Here is a 20,741-nt window from a genome sequence, read left to right as displayed (position 1 = left end):
AAAAATTGCATACAGCAGCACCGCTATTTCCTAAAAGCAAATAGCCTCTATGATAAGATGATGGCATCTACTGAAGCAAGCAATTTGTGTAATATTAGTAATTACTAGTTACTTTTCAAGTACACAGAATTAACACTATGATAGGAACTAAAGTTTAAAAATTATCAGAACAGAAGGCACAGCTAGGGAGAGAAGCTGCCTTCTAAAGCAACAGTGTGGGGAACTGAAATACAAACCATCCTGGCACGTGAGCTCTTAACACAGGCTATCTACAGTTAGGCAATGATTTCAAGCTGTGGCATTATAAGCCAAAGCCCACACAGATGAAGTAAAGGTCCTAGAGGATAGATGGGGCTAGAGCAACCATGATTTATGCAGTGAGCCATTCAAGGCAGCACTGGCCCACTGAAAAATGCCTGGTATGTGAATGGATGGGGTTGTGCTGTCAGACCTTCCATCCTTTTGCAGAGCTGAAGGCTGCTGCACTGCAACCCATATCCGTGTCTGGGGCTGTATTGGACCTTTTGACTCTTGAAATAATACTGCAATGCCAAGGTCATGTCAAGCATGCAGGAACTTGCCAAAAAGAGTAGTCATACCTGGACTAATTCTCTGAATCCAGGATTTTCTATGTATTTTTTTTAAACAGTGCTGATAACTGAGTCACAAAACTGCTGCATGGGCACCTCCCTGCCAACCCACAATTGCTGAGCTCACCTCCCACTCATGCACACGACACTGAGTCAATGGAAGCACCCATAAGCAAAGTGGAGAAAAATACTTTGTGAAGTCTTAGTTCTTTAAATGCAACAATTTGAAACAAGTGGAGGTAGAGGCAAAGATATTCACTATATAAGCATCCAACTTAGGTAATGTAATTGCACTCACATTAGAAGTCTAATATTTCTGTACAATAAAAGGAAAAACAAGCATCCCACAATGGAGTGGAGGACTCAAATTAAGAAAAACAAGTGGAGAAGAAGCTTTTAGGAATCCTGAGTTAACAGCATGATTAATCCCCAAATGGATATTTTTAAAAATTTTTAAAAATCATCTGAGTAATCAGTCCATCCCATTTTCTCAAAACCGATACATATGACATCAAATCAATATAAAATATATTAACGCATCTCTAGAAAATTAAAATATTTTTCCACCTCAAAACAAGCAGTTTTATGTATTTGCTCTTACAGATTCTCATTATCAACTCCAGATATACCTACAAAACCCCAAACTATCAGAAGATTGAGAAACATAAATAAATTGACTAGCATTTGCTTTCATTACAAATAACCCCCGATTTTATAATTTTCAATCATATTTTGTTGCTGTTTCAAATAACTTGTTTTTCTAAGAGCTTCAAAAATATGAAAAAGTCAACAGCTTGTCCCTAACTCTTTGAAAATTTGCTGAACATTCTGTGGATACACAGAAGGTTTCCCCTAAGCTGATGGCTCCCTCCCATATTAAGTGGAAAATAATCTTTGCATTTAGGAGTGCAGGTAGGCAGCTGATCCAGCAACATTCAGCCCTTTGTTGCCTTGCAGGAAGCATCACTACACCTGGCTCCAAGATGGGTAGAAATACCAGCTGGGATGTATGTCTGTTTAAAGTTACATCATTTTTTAATGTTAACATTTATCCCTATTATATCTCTGTTGTAACAGACATAACAGGAATTGGAAGACATTGAATTGCAGAGTCAAAGGATAGCACCTCTCTGCTGCAGACAGGACCTTCACTCAGGGAAGAATCCGGTGATGGAAATACTTCACACTATTTCTTACACCACATCTGGTGACGGCAGGTATGTAATATCAAGAAAAGATAATAGATAGATTATAAGATAAAAAAAGATAGTAAACTCACAGCTGGCATAGGAACGGCTGTCATCCTCACACATTTTGTGCAATTGTTGATATTCTTCCTGGGCTAGTTCGAAACGCTGCTGCTTTATTTGGTAAATCTCTTTCTTGGCATTGAGTGCCTCCTGGGCGACTATTAAATATTCCTTTAGCATGCGTTCTTGCTCCCTTCTCCATTGTTCCCTTGGATCCTCAATTTGTGTGAGCTCTGAAGAGAAAAAAGTAAAACATTAAAATAAAATTATATGACACTTTGTGCCACCAAGTCCAAGTTATTTTTGTTAATGTCCATTCTCGACCAGCACACCTGACACTACAGTGCCCAAAATCATTCCAGCCAGGATGAGAAGAAGGAAGGATGCAGAGTGAAAGAACAGGAAAGGCTTTTCAAATATAAAAGGTATTTGAATGTTATTCTTTTCTTTACAAACCAGCGCAAACCCAAAGAAAACAGTAATTTGGCTCTAACCTTCCTTCATAGCCAACTTGAAAATTCCAAGAACTACCTAAAAACCCAGAACCACAAGGAAAAATGAAAGGTATCTCAATGCTTAACCCATAAGTCTATGAATAGCTGGAACTATCTTATGATACTGCATACAACTTCACAAGCATAACATCTTAAAAGGACAGAGGCTACCCCTACATAGTTAAGAAGAATAAGGTAATTCAACAGAGAAGTCAGCATCTTAGTCTCAAATCCATAATGCTTTTAAATCACTTATTTTTTTTGTCTTAAGAAACAGCAGTCTGATGTTTTTCCTTGCCAGAGTTTAGACCAGTTTTTATTTAAACACAAACCAAAAACAGGTTTCCACAAAAAACAAATCTTTCCCATATCTATTGATTTTCAAGGTTATTACTTGCAAAACAATCTCTTTGCAGTTGCAAAGGCATTTGAGGATGACACACATTAAAATCCTAAAAAATTATTAGTTCATTTTGAGGGTTCTTGTGAGTCAAATGATATGTTTTACATTATGATGTCCATATAAAGCCTTTTGTCTAAATGTAATGTTAATTTCTGATGATTGAAGCTCTACCAGTAAGAAGCTGCTGCAGACACAAGGTCAGTGTTCAAAGTAGTGGCAAAACCTACAGCACAGTCAGAAGCTAAGCACCTAGCAATTTTTCCAAACCTAGTTTCTTACAAGAGATGAAAGCCAGTTATGTTTTGCATTAATCCTGGGTACATAATTCAGTATATTGGTACCAGTGATGAAATACAAAACCGTAGACGATTGCGCACAACAGATTAAGAACTTTAATGGTGTCAAGGTCATGCTAGCAGCTGACCATCTGAAAGCCATCTGAAAAGTATATAAACAAAAACAGAAAGCTCATCAAAGAGCAGTGCCTCCAACAGATTTGCAGATTAAGTTCCTAAATAACATTTTCTTTTAACAGCTGTACCTTTCTTTTGCTGCAACTCCTCACACTGAAACAGTATAAAGATAGTGCCTACAGTTCTGCAATTTTTCCCCATTTTCCAGGGACCCCTTCAATTCCCTTCTGACTCCAGTGTCCTGAAAGTATCTCCTGTGCCAAGGACAGGATGTGTTTTGGCTTGTTGAGTTGCCATAAATCCTCCTCTACATGGAGGGCAAGCAGAAGAAAACAAGAATTCTTACTGCTGCCCACCCTTCACTGAGGGCATTTCAATTTCCACTGCTACCTCATGTGTCCGTAAGTACCCCTGAAACCTGTGAAAATTTTAATATTCCTAAGACTGCTAAACCCTCATGGAAACAATGAGAAAACAGTAAATATTTATAAAACAGATAGGCTTACTAGGATTCCGTTTTTGTCTTTGAATGGTAAATTATTAGTTCTAATCTCAATAAACAGCCCAGGCTAAGGTGTTACATTCTATTACACATTAAACTTCTGAGATCCTATAGTTCAGGGCACTGCATCTCTCACAGAATTATTTCAGAAGACTTCTGAAAAGCTAGCAGCATTCACTGGAGGTAGAAAACTTCTTTAGTGCATGGGAAGCTCTGCTTTTTTCTGGTTTATGAAACTTTGCCCTGGATTTCTAAACAAGTTTGCCACATAACAAGACTAAAACTACATTGTATGATAAAATTAACTTCCTTCATTTCTTTACAACCAATTAAAAAAACCCCACTATAGTAACTCAAGAACAGTCCCAGACAAATGCAGAGAATATATTATTCCCTCACTGGGGAATGCCCAACTGCTTAGAGGAGACTTCAAAGGCTCCCAAGACTCTGAGGAGGAGGGAAAGGAATTCTGTGGCTGGCAACCGCCAAGGTTTTTGAGCAATGGTTGGATAACAGCCAAGAGCAGCTTAGTAAGGGTGTCAACAAAGTACTGAATTTACAGAACAAGATGGAGATCAGGGTTGGAAGCACCATTGAGATTTACAGAAGATTCTTCTGTTCCTTGGTTTTTTTCCAGTTTAAATGAAAAACTATTGCCTAGAAATCTTTTTCTTGCTTCCTGGGTAAACAAACATAGCAAGAGACTTAGAAAAAAATCAGAAGTATTGCTGTTTTCTTTTAAAAGGTGCAAGGGCAAAAAGCTTAAGAGACTGCACAAAACATGAGAGGTCCCTAGTAAGTGTAAATGCAGAAAGACTCTCTGAATTATCCCTTGCATTTTCTCACAGTATTTCTTGACACTGAAGTACTTCTAACTGTTTTGTCAATTAACATAGAACTCTAATGCTGCATAAAGAATTTAATCCAGTCAGCCACAAAAGTTAATCCAAATGTTTTCTGCTGAAGCTGCCATTCCAAGTGGTTTAGACATACTCATTTCAGAAAAACGTTTCTTCAGCTCCTACACCATCTCTGCCACTTGTCTGACACCACCTCATGATGCACATGACTGTCTATTCATTGGCTCTCAGTTCTACAAAGGAAGTTTACGCGGTCTTGATTGGTACCTTTGATGCCCACTGTTTAAAAATTGGATCAAATGTCCTACTAATTTCTGAATAATAATTATCCAGCTATAATACCAACTCCGTCTTCCCTCTTATTATAAATCTTGCTGGTATTAGCCTAAGGGTGACAAACCCATTTTACTGTGACGGTTGAATTACCATTTAGGATAATATCTGTGGGCTGCAAGCAATTAGTTATCATGAAAGAGACCAATTTTGCAACCCTGTTAATTGTTGAATGATTCCTTTTACTCAGTTCAGCACTGCCCGCATGAAACTTCTATCTCTCTGTTCATACATTAACTTTATTTCATACCTAATATGATTAACTTTACTTTTCCCGACCCATTAATATTCATCTTTTCTTTCTGTCTACCCACTGATCATTTGGGAACTCAAATGCTCTTTGCAAAGACTCTCTTCTACAATTTTTGCTCTCAATTACACAGAAAAAAATGCAAGCCAGCTCTTACATGCCTACAATGATTAATATCCCTTCTGTAAGTTCAAACTTGAAGTATGTGGTAAATCTGCTAATAACAAAACTCAAAAAGCACAGGGAAGCTCTGTTTTTGCATGTGATGCTGGTTGTTATTTCTATCACAGAGGCCTATCAGTAGCTTTTTTAAGGCACAACATTGCAATAGGAATTCATTTTCTACTCATTTTCTGCACGGACTCTAAACCCACCTGCAAATTAAAAAAATAAATTTAAAAGAGTTGGCAATACTTTCATTTTTTTAAGACATGCACATACTTCGGTGTAAGTGCACTCCATTACTGTACTCCAATGTCATCCTCACTTCTTATTAAATTTCTATTAAATTTATTAAATTTATTACATTTACTAAATTTAGCACGACAGCAATCCTTAAATTAATACTTTTTTTAAACACAGAGTTATTGAAAGAATTATCTAACAGTCTGTATTTATTGCCTTTGAATTTTCTTGTCTATCTATCCTTATGATTAATGTATGAACAGCTGTTTAAAGTTTATAATTTAGTTAATGATCTTTGTTAAATTTCACAACAAGTAAGTACTTGTATAGGTCAAACAATACCATGGGAACATTTGTTATTCTGTTGTTTAGGTTTTTTAAAGTAATTGTGAAACCACAATACACAAGCAATTCCAATGATGGCTGGAAGCCCAAAATTATTATTACACTTGCATTTTTTAATTGACTAGATTTCAAATAGATAGTATTGAGGTTGGTTTTTCAGATTGTACTATTTACCATTGCTGTGACAGCCCATGTAACTACTTTCTTCTTTTACATAGTCCCAATTAACAGCCAATTCCCACAGTACTGAAAGCATTCACTCAATGGGATAAGAAGCTTAATGATAGCACAACAGTAACAGCAGCAGCAGTACAAAGCTATAAAGATAAGACATTTTGTTAAAAGTAGAACTGGCAAATGTGCCACAGTGATGATAGAAAGCTCAGTGATAGTCCAAAAGGGAAAGCATTCAAAATTAGTTTCCAAAAGGCACATCTGTTGTCTTTCTGATAGCATTTTGTACTATATTAAAACATAAAATATATACTGCTTAAGCAAGAATGAGATTAATGTACTTCACAGTGCTTCTGTTTAAAAATCAGCACACTTCTCTCAGAATGTATTTTGGTTTTCAATCTAGAAGAGTGAACTATGGATGACTGGAAAAATGGGAAATGTAAGACTATAACACAAAGATCTTTCTGACGTATGACAAAAAGCAACAACAAAATTACTAACACTTCACAGTATGACCAAGCAAACCAAAATATTTTGATACACTATAGTTCAATCATAGGTTGTAAAATTTTTTAAAAATTAAATTATTTACAATTATGCCCCCATATGAAAGATAAGGAAACACATTCTGCAAGAAATTATTTGCATACATTTTCTCACTGTAGCGTTGTATAAATGGTATAAGAAGCAAAGTTAGTGGCAAGAGTAAACACCAGCTTGCTAGCATTCCTCAAAACAATCACATATCTACTCACGATTTATGTGGTCCATATAATAAACTCCAATCTGTTGATCGTAAACAGTTTCCCATCCTAAAGGAAGCTCATCACCAACACAGTCCGCAAACGTCAAAGGCTTTGTAATCCTATAAAAATAAAAATAACACAAATAAATACAAAAAGATGCAGAGTTTACAATTACATGTTTTGAAGATACCTTCACCAGTTGATCAAAAACTAGTTATGCTACTTAGGAATGTGCTGATAATTACAAACATACAGTTTCAAAATACATTTTCATTTAAATATGCTGACAGATACTCCTCAAACAGGTAAGACAAGTTTCTCCCCTCTAGTTTCTATGTATAACAGTTTAATTATAGTGGCATGCAGTCCTGCTAGTTCTTCTCCCATACTGCAAAGAACACAAATGTGCAGCTGGAGTTCACCACTGCTGAAACTACTAGAAGCTTTATAGGTTTTAATGTCTTTCTGGTGACAATGTAGCATAATTGTTTGTCTTCAAAAAAACCCACAAAATTCAAGATAGCCCTATATAACAGTCTTCCTCTTTTCAATTATGCATTTCCAACTATTAACAATATTCTCTTGGTCCACGCATATTCACATTACTTCCTCTCCCTCAAAGAGAAGACAAACAAATGTCTTTGAAAAATTCTGAAGCAATTAGACCAGAAATAGTAATTAATAAGTAACAGCATTACTATCTAGCAGCTTAAAATATCACAGCCCTTGCTAGACAAAGTTTTAATAGATCAGTGGGTAACAGAAAACTGAAACAGCCTTGTCAGTGTTGGCAAGGACACTGAAAGTAGTCGGTTCCATATTATATAGAAAGACTCTAAACCAACACTGCTCTAGAACAGCAAGATATATAAAAAACTTGGAGGAATAAATGATATAAATATAAAGGCCTTTACACTCAGTCCAATCATGTTTATTACCAAAAGTTCATTTTAATTTTTACTTAACCCCCAGAATAATGTTTTCCTCTAAAAGCTATCACAAAATTCATTTACTGAAAAGCTACTAACAAAGTAATTTCAATTACACATGGGATATAGATATAACAGCTTCCTCACATATTTGTTGAGGCATTTCTAATTCAAGGTGACAACTTTGCAAATATTAAATACATGCATTAATTTAGGGACTGACTTAAACTGAGCATAATCTATAGCATTATACTCTGTTGTACTTCCCCTTGTATGTTGCAATACCCAATAAAGGTTTTCTGACACCAGATTTGGACTATGCTTACAAATACACTGCTGAATGGAGATACCATTAGGACTCGTAATTGCCCTTCATCTGATAACACCTATATAGCAGAGTAACTTTGTCTGAACTAAAGTATGTCTGTCTTTGAACTTGGAAGTCCTTTTCCATCCCAAAATAAAACCAACCAGAACAATCCAGTGGTAAAGACTTGAAATGATGGAAATACTACTACAGCTACATTCTAGCTAGTCCAATAGTGTAGAAGTACACCATTTAATCACCAACAAACACAAAACTTTGCACACAGCACACAGCAAAACTGCATTTACCTGCCTCCTGAAACTATTTTACAGTGACTGGGATTACATTGTTCAAAATTAACTGCAGTAGAATAATTTTAAAAACTTCCTTACTTGTTTCAATGTTGTGTTTCAACAGCACTGCACAAAAGTAGAAAGATTCAGACTATTCAGGTCAAATAATAGCTTGATCCTACTTAGCTGATTCTCCAACAGATATAAACAGTTTAACAAGATGTACATAAACTTGTGCACCACTATTTATAGTAAAAATTTTCCATTACTGACAAATATGTAGTTTACATCATGTAATCATGCAAATCCAAAGATGCTCTATTCAAGAAAGAAAATGTTACTAGGAACTGACATAAGCACTCTCATTAATTTCTTTAGCAGTCAGGCAGACTAGATATTGCCAAAATACTCCTGCTCTCCCTGGAATCCAGTCAAATATTAAACATACAAAGTGCAGCATTTTTTCCTAAACTCCCATGGTCTTGTTCTGAAGACATAATGTTTACAATTTCTCAAAGTAGTCTAGACATCAGCTCCTAAATTACCACACTATAGACAAGATTTTCTTTGGAATGAGTTACGAGACTTGCTTGCTTGTTACACAAACATACCCTCACCCTTTATTCATAAGTAAAACCTGCACATGATACTCTAACCTTTCACACTACAAAAACTTTAATTCAATGCTCTGTGATCCTGCCAGGACTCAGACTTGCAGAACAAGGACAATGTTCACTTTTTGGAAAAGGTAGACTGAAGAAAACCAATGCATCTGGTCTAACCAGCTTTCATTACAGTGTTATAAAAGCATGTGTGAACAGTTTAATTAATAATTTTGAAGGAAAACTTGTAGGGGAAAAAAAAACCCAACACATAAAAAGCTGTCTTCCAGATATTCAGACCATTATTAAGTTGATGTTGCTTATTTTAAACTATAATCAAAGTTGCTCCACATTGGATTCCCTTCAGACAAAGCACAATGTCACATTGACTCAATCCAGTCACATTTATACCTATGTAGTTGGACCTTCAGCCAAAGACACAAAAATAAGAACTGGAAGTTTCTGACTGTGTTTTGCACTGTTTGATGATGTAAACTGAAAAAATACCTTCCTGGTTTAAGCAGCACAACTCTGAGGAAAATATTAGTTTCTTGCCAGTTAAGGAAACTAGGTTTTTTCAGAATAACAAAGACAAAATGGAAGAGATGCAGATATCTACATTGGAGGTCAGCCACAAATTACAGCAGTTGACTGCTGAAATTAAGTATCTTCTGGAAATGCTGTTTTACCCTCTGGGTTTCTTTTTAATTAGCTTAAGTTCTATAAAACAGAACAGACCCTTTCTACTTTTTTATAAAGAATTGTACAAGGTACATATGTTAAAACATTTCAAAGTATTGAAATAAAGACAAAAGCTTTTCAAAGCACTATAAAGATAAAGACAAAACAAAAATGCTGCCATCTTTGGTGAAACAAAAACCAGGCTATCCTGAATTGTGCTATTCACAGTAAAGAAAAACTAAGGCATTTATCTGATCACGGTAGTAAACAATAACTAACACACTCACCCATGATCACCTTCTGTTTCCCCTAAAACAACTGGCAGACACTGACAAGAAGGTTCTGAACTTTCAGTTGAAGATGAAAATCCTCTGGGACCAGATTACAGCATTAAATTTTTGAAGCCACTGGACAAACCAAGTACAAATAACAATTCTCCATATGGGCTAATCAAAAACCCAAATTTAGCATATTAACTCACTTTATCCTTTCCAAAAGTAATGATGCTCTTCAGACCTTAGACACTCAATCTTTTGTGACTCTGAAGCCCTTCAGAAGCAAATACAGAATCACATAAGAAAGCTTCCATAATCCAAATCCAGCATATCAAGCCCAGAGAAAAATCTTTGAGCAATGTCATGAACCTCAGATCTGTCACTTCTAACACTGCCCAAATTGTATGTTTTCATTAAGAAGAAATAAAAGCCAGGTATTTGCACGCAATCCAACAGACACAACTGAAAACCCAAGTTTTATTCACGTTTTCTCTGAATCAATTACCAAGCTTAACAGTTAGAATACAGAAATTAAACTGAAAAAAAACGCCAAACAAGTGACTAAACTTAGTTTTTTTTCCTCCTCCTTGCATACTTATTTTGTATCCTTATCCACCATGACACAAAGAAGGATTCCACAACACATTATGACAGCTTTCTGAATATGTGGCAGCAAAACAAGTATTTCTTGAATGCATCAGTTCATGGCGGGGACTGGATGGGGAGAAGAAAAGACATTAAAAGATAATGGCTAAACACCATTTTAGATAATTTCCTTCAAAAGTGCTTTCAGCTTCAGATACATTGTTAACAGCATGTAATTTCGACCCCCTCTTTCCCCCATCCCCCCTCCCCCCCCCAAAAAAAAAAAAAACTCACAGAAAACCTCAACCTTTAAATAATAAAGCAAAGCTTCTCGGTCCAAAGAAAAGACATACTTCAAATCTCCAAACCACAATTTCACAGACAGAGTAAGGCAACTTCATTGACAAAGACCTTCAAAACCAGAACCAGATCACTAAAAACACAAGGCTTTGGAAAATATTAGATAAGATCCCCAGTCTTCCCATGGCCCTGATGCCACATTAGAGGACTCTGGCTGCTTGAATTCCCTAGGTCTAATTGAGTAAAAATTCCCCTGGGAGGAACTAAATAAAGACAAATGCAGCCTGTTTTTCCAAGATCTTGAACAGGAAATCGAAAAGGTGTTCCAAAGCAGAAACACTACTAGTTGTAAACTAGTTGCCCTCCTTTAAACAATGCCTAGAAACCTAAATTACATACACAGTCATCCCACCTTTCAAACTGGCCATGTATTAAGAGAAAAGCACTAACCATGAGGGCTAATTATGAAAAAGAAACACCAAGTTCTGAACAAAAGTCACTGTCTGTAGGAGACAGAGAGAAGAATGCAAGAACAGCAGCTGTCAACAGTGTTTTTAATTTTGTTTCTGATTTTGGTCAGGTGCAACGACAGCAAAATATAGCTAATAACATTTGATACACCTCCACAAACAACTAGGAGAAAAATTTCCTTAAACCTGATCTCAGTCTGAATTGTCATCCAATGGGATAGATGTTTTTGCCTGACAAATGCAGATACAGAAACTATATTACTAATTTACTAAGAAACTGCATTAATTCACATTAGAGATATAAAGAACACCATGCAATTTAAAAATGAGTAATAGAAAAAGAAAAGAAAACTAGAAAAGAATTAGTAATCTGATAAATCTAGCAATAGTTTCTCCCAGGAAAGTACTATGCCAAGTATATTATTGAAGTGTCACAAGGCAAGAAAGATAAAAGGCAAAATGAGAAATCATGCACATACTTTAAAGCTTTCAGTCAATGTTTTTTTCTTACCTCCTTTCAAATGTGAATTCAAGCTACAGATACTGTTACAAAGTTCAACTAACCCTCTTGTCTTGTACCATGGTTCTTATTCCCTCCAACTGCACAGAGAGGAAAAAAAATCCAAAAAATCCCAAACAAACCAAACAAAGAAACTGAGAAGTAATGGAAGATTTTTTTGTTGTTGTTGTTGTTTCACAGACACTGGTAAGAAGAGTTGCTTACTGTGAGGGGGAGAATGGGATGATTGTAATCATGTTGTTTTTAAAAGTTACACTGCAGTCCTGAAGGCACTTCTTCAACATCTTCCACTACCATAGCTCTGGCCTGGGCAGCACGACCGTCTCTGCACGACAGGGAAGGGTCACAGCTGTGCTGTGACTCCGAACAGGCTGCCCTCCCCAGCAGGCACTGCCCGAGCAGGGCAGCACACACTGCCCAAAGCCACTGCCCCGAGCAGGGCAGGGACACACTGCCCAAAGCCACTGCCCCGAGCAGGGCAGCACACACTGCCCAAAGCCACTGCCCGAGCAGGGCAGGGACAAACTGCCCAAAGCCACTGCTCGAGCAGGGCAGGGACACGGCAGGGACACACTCCCCAGCAGCCACTGCCCCGAGCAGGGCAGGGACACACTGCCCAAAGCCACTGCCCCGAGCAGGGCAGCACACACTGCCCAAAGCCACTGCCCCGAGCAGGGCAGGGACACACTGCCCAAAGCCACTGCCCGAGCAGGGCAGCACACACTGCCCAAAGCCACTGCCCCGAGCAGGGCAGGGACACACTCCCCAGCAGCCACTGCCCCGAGCAGGGCAGGGACACACTGCCCAAAGCCACTGCCCCGAGCAGGGCAGCACACACTGCCCAAAGCCACTGCCCCGAGCAGGGCAGGGACACACTGCCCAAAGCCACTGCCCCGAGCAGGGCAGGGACACACTGCCCAAAGCCACTGCCCGAGCAGGGCAGGGACACGGCAGGGACACACTGCCCAAAGCCACTGCCCCGAGCAGGGCAGTGACACACTGCCCAAAGCCACTGCCCCGAGCAGGGCAGGGACACACTGCCCAAAGCCACTGCCCCGAGCAGGGCAGGGACACACTGCCCAAAGCCACTGCCCCGAGCAGGGCAGCACACACTGCCCAAAGCCACTGCTCGAGCAGGGCAGGGACACACTGCCCAAAGCCACTGCCCCGAGCAGGGCAGGGACACACTGCCCAAAGCCACTGCCCAAGCAGGGCAGGGACACGGCAGGGACACACTGCCCAAAGCCACTGCCCCGAGCAGGGCAGTGACACACTGCCCAAAGCCACTGCTCGAGCAGGGCAGCGACACACTGCCCAAAGCCACTGCCCCGAGCAGGGCAGCACACACTGCCCAAAGCCACTGCTCGAGCAGGGCAGGGACACACTGCCCAAAGCCACTGCTCGAGCAGGGCAAGGACACAGAAGGGACACACTGCCCAAAGCCACTGCCCGAGCAAGGCAGGGACACGGCAGGGACACACTGCCCAGCCTCCCCTGCAGGGCAGAAGAGGCACAGTCAGACCCACATGGCCTCGCCCCGGGCAGCACACGGCAGTCGGGCATGGGCTGCTCGCAGCAAATGCCACCACGAACTCCAGATATACTGTCACAGCACTCTGGAGTACACCATGGTTTTCCTCCTCATCTGTCCTCCATCCACTCAGCTCTCTGCAAGCAGCCAAGTCATAAAAATGAACTGGATTTTGAAATAAAGTTTGGCAAATTACATACCAACTGCTTAGTCAAAAGTACAACAAAGTTCACCAAACTATATGTGTCTTTTCAAGATACAAGCTTCTTTTAAGCTTTTTCTTAATCCAATTTATATGTCTTCATTTTACTATGTGATTTAACCTCAGACTCTGAATAAAATAACTCGCTGAACATCTACTCAATTCTTCATTAAAATAAATCCACAATACAGATGGCCAGACTGAAACTTACATAGAAGAAATTCTATGCTCAGGACAAAGATTTAAAGAAGGTAACATGTACAGAGTCATTGCTGGGATACATTTCCCTTGGGGAGAAAAAAAGGTACCCTGCAGTAAGGAAATAACAGCACTAACTCTTCTAAAGGTCACTTGAAATTCAGTCTTTTTAAGACCACACTGTATTTTGCATCTATTTATGTCGTTGTTATTATTATTATATTTCATTATTTTCTTTTTTTTTCTCAACAGCAAATAAACTGACAGCAGAGTGCTAATACTGTTCAATCAGTGTATTTGCTTCAATTTACAATAACACAAGCCAACACAGCATAAATCAATGTGCAAAACACAAGGCACAGGATGGCACTAGCTAGCCATTTGTACAGGAATAAATCAATATCTTGAAGTGTGAGGAAAATGTGTGATCACTATCAGACCATTTTTTAAATTTTAACTCTGAACAATGAGATTTTGTGATGTAAAAGGTATGTAAAGCTACACAGGTAAGAGAGAACCTATACAATTTGTTGACTTACAAGAAGTAATAGCAACTTGCATTGTCTATAAGCACCCTCTTACCTTTCAGTACCCTAGAAAAACTAAACCTTTACTAACAAGCAACAATGGTCAAATAACATACTTTTGTTTTTACCCTTTCTCATAATCTCCAAAACCAAAACAGCTGAAAAAGACTGGCTTAGTATGTTGAAACATAAAATGCTATGTTCAAATGCAGCTCTCACTTAACTTGTCTGGCTGCTCAGGAACTGCTGCTGAAACACTTCCACAAAAGCAGCCAAGTCTTCCAGCAGCTATCCATTTCTTAACAGCAGCTATGATCCATATCCAAAATCAGAACACAAATATTATGGGAAATACTTGCTGAAAATATTTCATGTACACAATGAAAATGCCTTTCTCAAAAATCATAGCCAGGTTAAAAGTCAATGCTTTTAAGAAAACTATTTTTGTATCTGCAATTTATTGTGGTTTTTACAGAGGATAAACAATAAAAAGTGGGCAGAATAGTTAAGCAGGACTCTCTATGAATGCTTTAAAACTTATTTAGTTTGTGTACACATAGATAACCTGAATTGACCAGCAACTGTACAAAGCCTCCAGCCAAATCCTAAGATTAGCAGTGGAGCAAAGATAATTGCTGGAGGGTCTGGCTGGAGAAAAGCAGACTGGACAGTGGATGACTTGACATCTAGATCAGAAAAAAGACAAAAGTATATAATGACACCTGGGTATAAACTGTAAGAGGAAAACAGTATGGATGTGTGGCAGAGAAGAGAGCTAAAGAGGGGAAATTAGGAAACTATAGTTTCTGATTTAAAATTGCACCTTCAAAGTGATTCCAAAACTGATTTCCAATTCCACCTTCATACTGAATATGCTCTTTGCTAGAAAGAGTAACACGCAAAATATTTACAACTTTTCTTTTGCCAGTGCTACTCAAAAGTCCCTAAATATTTACAAGATCTTTTCAAGGACTTCTGCAATGTGTTAGACTCCAAAAAAAACCCTAATACCAAATTAATAAGAATCAAAAGCCTGAATAAAACAATAAAGAAAGTTTAACAGAGAATTTCAAAATTCGAGAAGCAATCTGAATTCTTCCACTTGTGTAAGAAGCCTAAGATAACATTACATGTGTCCAGACACAGCACAGCTTTAGAGTAAGCAAGTGCTCTAGTTTCAGTGATTCTGAACCAACATTTGATGATTCTGAACCAACATTTATAACTTCTCCATAATCTGTGCACAGTAGCATTTTCCAACTACATCTGATTGATAATCAAGGTCCCAGTCAGTAAAGGCCAGGCAACATAGTTATGCATTTATTTGTTTCATCCTGCAAATCACAACTCTGTTACCTTCTCTTGGAGACAAGCAAATCATCCAGCTGCCAGATTTCTATGTCCTCAGAATATACTAAAACCCATGTCTATGTTCACTTCTGCCTAACAAACTGCTTGACAGTTGTAACCTTAGTTTTGCAAAGATTCCTTTGGTTTGAGAATATAAATTTCCAGCCAGCTTATTTGACCACAATCTGGCCCATCAGTTAACTAAACTAGTGTAGAAGAGTCAGTGGGAGAGGTGATAAGTGCTTCACCTTTACACAAAGGAGTGTGTATGTGCTTGTGTATAAGTGTATGCCTATACACAGAAAATTATTCACTTCCGACTGCCAGTGACAACTTCTGTACGCAACTATTAGATGAGGAGGAAACACCTGCACTTTTCCAATGGAAGTCATCCGAGCAAAGGTGAAAAAGTGCATCTGGCAAGATCTTACCAGCAAGCTCTAAGTAATAAGCATTTTGCACATGAACAAGAATAGGAGGCATCAAAGCAGGAAGAAAATGTAGCAGACAGGAAAATGGTCCCCAGCAGAAAAATTCAACATAAAACTCCAAGTTCAAGTCCATGAAGCTCCATGTGTTAGAACAAAAGGAGGTACCAAAAGAAGCTTTGCATCTTAGTAAGAAGTAAAATGGTCTTATATGCTGCAAGACACTATCATGCAGTCGAATACTTCCTGAGGAGTCTTGCATGATCGCTCGAAGCTTACATCAAAACAGATTAGAACAACCTCACTATTACATTGTCAGTAATTTCACTATCAGTTTATTAAAATATGTTGGCTATCACTAGTACTGCTTACTAGTGCAGTAAAGAAGTAAAAGTCTAAAGTTCTTCAAAACTGTCTGCCCATCTACTACTATGTTCTCTTGCTAACCTCAGGTGTCCTATATCCAGAAAGATTACACCAGCATTAACTATCTTGTTAGTTTTAAGTCTGACCTTGCTAGACTAAACTTTTCTTCAAAATTTTGATGTCTACATGATTATCCCAAACATTATAGCAAAGATTTTTCTACAACTTTCTAACAGCCAGTGGTAATTCAAGTTTCTGTACATTTACAATGGCTATATTTTTAAGGTTTAAGGTGTTCCTCTCTCTTAAATTTATCATTCTTCTTTACCAATTATCCAGATTGGAAATAACTATATATATGTGTGTGCAACACAAGGGATTTGTCCACACAATGTATTGATTTAATGGTCTAAACACCATTCAAGTGTTAAATGACTGAAGCTTAACTTAGACATTCTTCAATAAAGAAAGCACTGTGAAACATTTTTGTGAACTCTTTAAACCACTTTATACAAGTCTTAGCAACACAGAAAATCTTATATTAACTGGTAGCCTTTGGGCTGACTAGAAGACAAGTAGTTGGAGACACACAGAGGTTAACTTCAGAGTCTTGAAGTATATATGCAATTACGACCCAATGGATGCAGGACTGGAAGGGATACAATCAAGTTCACAGACAATACAAAACCGGGGGGAGCTGCTGACTCCCTCAAAGACGGGGAGGCCCTGCAGAGAGGCCTTGACAAATTAGGAGCGATGGGCAATCACCAACTGTATGAAGTTCAACAAGGGAAAGTGCCAGATTCTGCAGCTGGGATGGGGCAACTCTGTATGTATGGACAGAATGGGGAACAAGAGGCTGGAGCAGTGCTGTGGAAAGGGACCTGGGGCTCCTGGTCAATGGCAACTTGAATATAAGTCAGCAGCACCTGGGCAGCCAGAGGGGCCAACTCTGTCGTGAGGGACATCAGACACAGCATGGCCAGCTGGGCAAGGGAGGGCATTGTCCTGCTCTGCACCTGGGTGGCTTCATCTTGAGTGCTGGGGGCAGTTTTGGGTGCTGCAATGTAAGAAAGATACTAACAAGCATCTAAAGGACAGCAAAAAAGATGGTGAAGTGCTTTGAGGAGAAGCCATATGAGAAGCACTGTGGGCACTTGGTCTGTTCAGCCTGGAGGAGACGGAGACCTCACTGCCGTCTACAGCTTCATCCTAAGGGGAAGAGGATGGCAGGCACTGATCTATCCCCTGTGGCAACCAGTGACAGAAACCAAAGGAATGGCCTGAAGTTTCATCAGGGGAGGTTTAGGTTGGATATTAGGAAAAGGTTCTTCCCTCAGAGGGTGGTTGGGCACTGAACAGGTTGCCCAGGAAAGTGGTCACAGCATGAAGCCTGACAAAAGAAGCATTTGGACAGTACTCTTGGGCATACGGTGTGATTCTTGGAGATAGTTCTATGCAAGGCTGAGAGCTGGACTCAATAATCCTTGTGGGTCCCTTCCAACTCAGCATATTCCATGATTCTATGAAAATCTCTCTCATACACTAAGAAGGTCCAACATTCTGAAAACATGCAAACAAACATCAGCTAAAGAGATTTTTTGATTTTTTTTTTATTTCTGTAGTCTGAAAAAAACAATGTTTTAGAAAAGCCTATAGCTAATGTTCCCCTACAGGTAAATTGAAGTTTAATGACACTAGAAACAGACATCTGTATGCCTATAGGCACAAACAAGCCTAGCACTACTCTCAGTGAAAATTTAGTTAATCTGATGTTTTAAAATATTTTAAACCTCAATCCTCAAAAAAAATTACTATACTTGGAGTATATTCAATTAAGTTTTACTGGAATTATTTTCCAATAAGTATTATTCAATTATATTAATAAAAAAGAAAATGTATGTTAAAAGTCATCAGAAACCATTTCTAGAGAAATTAAGCAGAAACTGACAAACAATGGAAGGAAAAAGTAAATGCAACTGGCCTGAGTATAAAAAAAAACAGTTGGAAAAATACATATTCAAGAGACCATTCTTTTCAAGTCTTGGAACAAAGTGATGTGTAGATAAGTGCCAAAAGAATATGTATACCATGACTTCACATACATCCTATTCAAAACAAATTGTGAGGTAAAATAGTAAACAAAGGCCTCACACCCAGAAAAGTCCACAATGCCAGCTAATATTAGAAATTTACGACAAGAGTTTCTCATTTAATCTTTCAAAACAGCTTTTCTCCTCGTCTTCCAACACACTTGAAAACGTGTTATATTCATCCTGTGTTTTTCCTAAAAGTACCACATATGGCATTTCTCAAACATGTTCAATTATCACATTCCTGGAAATTTTATGGACTCTTTTGTACCATATCTGTTATGTCCTCTAACATGCTGCTGAGCTGTACTGACTTTGCCTGTAAAGCAGAGAATTTCTGCCTTCTAAAAGGCCACAGCTCTGGCTTCAAGCCCCTTTCAGTGGAGTGGGTGCCCATGGGCATGGAGGGAAGCCTACAACCAGAGAGGACATTACACTGCACTGCAGCAGCCTCCTGCCCAAACTGCACTGCAGATCTTCAAGGAAGGCTTTCCAGACTGCTCCTCTTCTTAAACTTCTAAACTACATTAATAAAGCAATACTTTACATGAGGGTGAAAGAGTGCAACTAATGTGACACACACACTGCATCCAAGGGCACCATTTCAATCACTTGCCTGAACAGTTACTAAGCCTGACGTAGCACTAAGCAACTGAAGTGGAAATATGTTAACATGATCATTGATGCTTTTGGGTTTCAGAGTCCATTTCTCACGAGCACTGATCTACAGCAATCACCTCATTACTTAAAGTTTTTCCACTCTTCCAGAAGTAACAGACCCTTAGTCAAGCATAAATGGATGCATCTTTCAGCTGCCTACAAGCGGTGATGGACAAGTCATTAGTGACTACTGTATATGTTAGCATCCTCAATCTACTCATTTATTACAAACATCCATATTTTAAGTGGAATTACAAAAACAGTTAATGATTACCTATAAGATATTAGAAATGGTCTAAAAATAAAGGTAACTGTGCTTAAAGCATGTCTTATTTTCCAAACATAATCAGGAGACCTAACAGAGTTATTTTACAGTATAAAATTTCACATATATGAGAAAATTGGAAAGTAAACCAGTAAGTAGGAGAAAAAGCACAATTATAGAAGACTGACCATGCCATCAAACCTACAGTGATTTTAACTTGAACATAACTGATCATCAACAAATACCTCTTCATTAAAACAGCAGTGAAAATCTGATTAAATTTATGGTAAGACATTGAAGAGACTTCAGCAGTAGAAGGCCTCCTTTTCTTCCGTCCCATCTCCCATGACAGAGAAGGTTAAGAATAGAGGCTTCCGTTTCCTTAGATTATTTCACTTTAAACTTTTCTAGAGCACTGAAATAGCTACTTTGCCAGCTTCCTACATTTGTGTTAGAAAAGGAGTGTTAAAAACACACATTTACAGCAGCTCAGGAAACTGACTTCTGTGGTTTGCATTATTATTATTATCATTTGTAAATGACAAGTCTCTCTAGAAGTGGGAGGTATCTCTTCCAAAATCTCCTTTTGGAAGTTGCTCACCCAAAGGTCCCTTGCACATAGTAAGATATTTTGGGAATAGGCTGTACTGGCATATTTTTCTATATTTATGCATTCCTTTGCAGTTAGTAAACGCAGATATTTTCAGTGCACAGTGCTCAGTTCCCCATATCCAAAAGCAACTCCACTACTAGGAAGCAAAGCTTAAGAGCTGTAGAAAGACAGCTTCAGCTCCCTCCCTCCCTGCCCTGAGCCTTTGAGGAACTCAGCCACAGGAAGCCCCTGACTTCCACCATAGCAGCACAGAGTGGCCCCACTGGTCCATATTTCAAGGTCAGAAAGTCACTGTCATTATCTAATTCAACTCCTGCATACTACAAGCCACAAAACTTCAGCTGGTAATCATTGCATCTAGCCCAGCCTCATAGGTGACCTAGAGCATACCTTCCACAGTGACAAAAGAAGTGTTTGTAAATACTGAAAAAATGTACATTGCAGAATAAACATCTACATTCTTTATCTGGAAGCACTGAGTATCAACAACCAAAAAGTAGCAGGAATCTAAAGTCTGCTGCAATATGATGTTGTATCATCTGCACATTACTATAAAGCAGTGCCACCCATTCATTAGGAAGTCTGGTATGTTTCGTTAGGTATTCCCTCATTAGTAGGCATTTTTTTTATTGCTTTCTATTCTGCTAGAGTAGAGCTGCCTTGGCTGAAGTTCTCCGTCCTGAGGGTGTGCCTCCTTCTCATCTCTTGTAACAGTCAATTAAAACAGCTCTGCCTGTTGAAACAATGAAGCACAGGAAAAATGCTGTCCCGTCCCTCC

At 38.7% G+C, this 20,741-nt stretch overlaps 1 protein-coding gene across 2 annotated transcripts in view; it reads right to left on the bottom strand.

Moving 5' to 3' along the window:
- WWC3 (WWC family member 3) overlaps positions 1–20,741 on the bottom strand; it is a 96,328-nt gene that overhangs the window by 52,897 nt on the left and 22,690 nt on the right. For both annotated transcript variants that reach the window (XM_021527756.2, XM_077781588.1), the window contains exons 2-3: positions 6,778–6,887; positions 1,870–2,073 (exon numbers count right to left, since the gene is read on the bottom strand). In XM_021527756.2, coding sequence (XP_021383431.2) covers positions 1,870–2,073; positions 6,778–6,887 — 314 coding nt within the window. The remainder of the gene's footprint in view (positions 1–1,869; positions 2,074–6,777; positions 6,888–20,741) is intronic.

The sequence above is a fragment of the Lonchura striata genome, chromosome 2, assembly GCF_046129695.1.
Source record: "Lonchura striata isolate bLonStr1 chromosome 2, bLonStr1.mat, whole genome shotgun sequence".
NCBI lineage: Eukaryota > Metazoa > Chordata > Aves > Passeriformes > Estrildidae > Lonchura > Lonchura striata.
The sequence above is the reverse complement of the archived record's forward strand: the minus strand, read 5'-3'. Positions and strand labels throughout refer to the sequence as shown.